This window comes from Apis dorsata, unplaced genomic scaffold, assembly GCF_000469605.1.
Source record: "Apis dorsata unplaced genomic scaffold, Apis dorsata 1.3 scaffold_199, whole genome shotgun sequence".
Classification (NCBI taxonomy): domain Eukaryota; kingdom Metazoa; phylum Arthropoda; class Insecta; order Hymenoptera; family Apidae; genus Apis; species Apis dorsata.
Window position 1 is genome coordinate 331,613 of NW_006263483.1, and position 2,164 is coordinate 333,776.

The following is a 2,164-nucleotide window of genomic DNA, read 5'->3' on the forward strand; positions in this document are numbered from 1 at the left end:
TACCATCGGTAATCTAGATAGATCTTTCCTTCCTCCCTCCTTCTCATCCCCTTTCTTTTCGATTAAACTTCATTGATGCGAAATCGAATCGCTAATTGGATGATCACTTTGACCGTTTCAGGTGACAAAATGGCAGCCATACAGCGCCGCAAGACGTCGGCCGCGAAGAAAAATTTCTGTGAATTGCTAGTACTAATTGTCACAATTGCGATAGAGGTCGTTTTAACGCGATAAGCGTTTCTCTTCGATATGTCCATTATTATTACCGTTACTTCCGTTTGTGATAGATAGGCTACTATTTCTGCGATTTTAACCCCTCTTCTCTATTCATTCTCCTTCTTTCCCTTTTGAAAGCTGAACATCGTCGTATATCCCCAATATCCCCTTATTTTTCCCCACCATTTTTTAACACGATCTTAGCCCATTTCGTCTCTTTCAATAATAATTTTCAATTTCCATGCCATCGTTATTCCCCTTATCTCCCATTCCTTCTTTCCATACCTCTTTCGTTTCTTCCTTCCGTTCAAATTAACCGCGTTCGTACAATCTCGTTAAGTCTTGTCAACCCGTGTCATCTTCATCCTGTAATATTTTCTTTTCGATCGTCGAAACTGAAGCCGCCGGTGGCTCGAATTTATTTCTTACATACGAGATTTTCATGGTGGATCGTTCTTGCGTGTGTCCACGTGTTCTTTGACGTAATTAATATTGTAGGGAAAAAAGGGAAAAAAAAAAAAAATCTTCATCGGTAATCACAATTTCTCTCTCTTTCTCTTTCGCTCCTCTCCCTTCTCCATCCCTCGAATTTCCCGAGTTTGTTAATTTGAAACTAATATTTTCCTTCCTGTCACAAAAATATTTTAGGGGAAACGAAATGAGAGAACTCGAGATCTGCGTATCGGCATACGCAAACGCTGTCTCAGTTTCAATCAAGAAGAATGAGAATCGATAAAAAGTGCAATAAAAATTTATAAGTATACGTGATTAAATAAATAAAGAAACGAGTCGTAACGTGTTCAATCTTTGTTGTTCGTTGTAAAACTTTTTTTTTTTTCTTCAATACCTGATACCGACTTTTTATTATCTAAACTATGTGAAAAGAAAAGGAAAAAAAAAGGGAAAAAAAAGAAGAAAAAAAATAAAAAGAAACGAAATCTGTGATCGCGTCAGTTTTTATATATATATATATAGCCGTTTTACAGATTCGCTGTAAGATTATTTTTTCGAGCGAAAAATTCCAATTGAAGTCTTATTATTCGATGACCGGCGGGCACACGTGTGGATCTCTCGTGGGAAAAAAGGAATGGATTAATTGTAATCGCGATATTTTTCGAAAAGCAATACGAATCCTTGCGTCACGTCGATTTAGCTTTAAAAAAAAATAAAAACGAGAAATCCTCCCCGTTTCAAACATAGTCGTGCAGAGCAACACGTTGCTACGTCGTGGCAGTTTTCCACGGCACACGGTTTTGCGCGGCTCTCGTCGAAACAAACGTGGACACGAATTAATCACGAGAGCGTATTGATGTATTCAAAGTTTGAAATTTCGACGGTTTTACGACGAGCATCGAAACGAATTCGCGGAACTGCAACGTACTTTCCCGACGAACCCCTTCGATCCTCGTACCATTCACACGCGTCTCCTTGTTTGATTAATCATCGCAAGAGACGTTTCGATCCCAGTTCTGTATGTCCATCGCGAATACAGCCTACTATCCTTTTTTTGTAGTTTCATATGCGCAACAATATCCGCGTAGAGAGATCGATATTTCTTCCTACGTGTGCATTTCTTATCTTTCCCTCTCTGATTAATATCGTTATTACACGAAAGTATAAAAATTGTACGTAAATATTGGAAGATCGATCAAAATTCTTTCTTAAATAATTTACATCGAGATGTTTTGTTGTTGATTTTTATTTGAGACCGAGATGTGAATAACAAGTGTGCCGATATTGTTCCGAATTTTCGTTTCAATGTTGATAGAACAAGAAACCATCGAAAATTTTGTACTTTCGATACGAATTTAACCGCGAATTATGATCTACGTATAAATGATTGTACGACATGCATGTATTTTTAATTGTCCTCCGTTTAAAATAAGCCCGAGGATTAAAAAATATTAATAACGATGAAAAGAAACAAGTTTTTTTTTCCTCTATACAA

General features: G+C 37.2%; 1 protein-coding gene across 6 annotated transcripts in view; it reads left to right on the forward strand.

The window, feature by feature from the left end:
• LOC102679452 (hemicentin-1) overlaps nt 1-715 on the forward strand; it is a 93,110-nt gene extending 92,395 nt beyond the window's left edge. For all 6 annotated transcript variants that reach the window (XM_006614854.2, XM_031510051.1, XM_006614853.2 and 3 more), the window contains exon 7: nt 122-715. In XM_006614854.2, the coding sequence (XP_006614917.1) occupies nt 122-234 (113 nt within the window). In that variant the 3' untranslated portion in view covers nt 235-715. The remainder of the gene's footprint in view (nt 1-121) is intronic.
• Nucleotides 716-2,164: the final 1,449 nt, after the last annotated feature.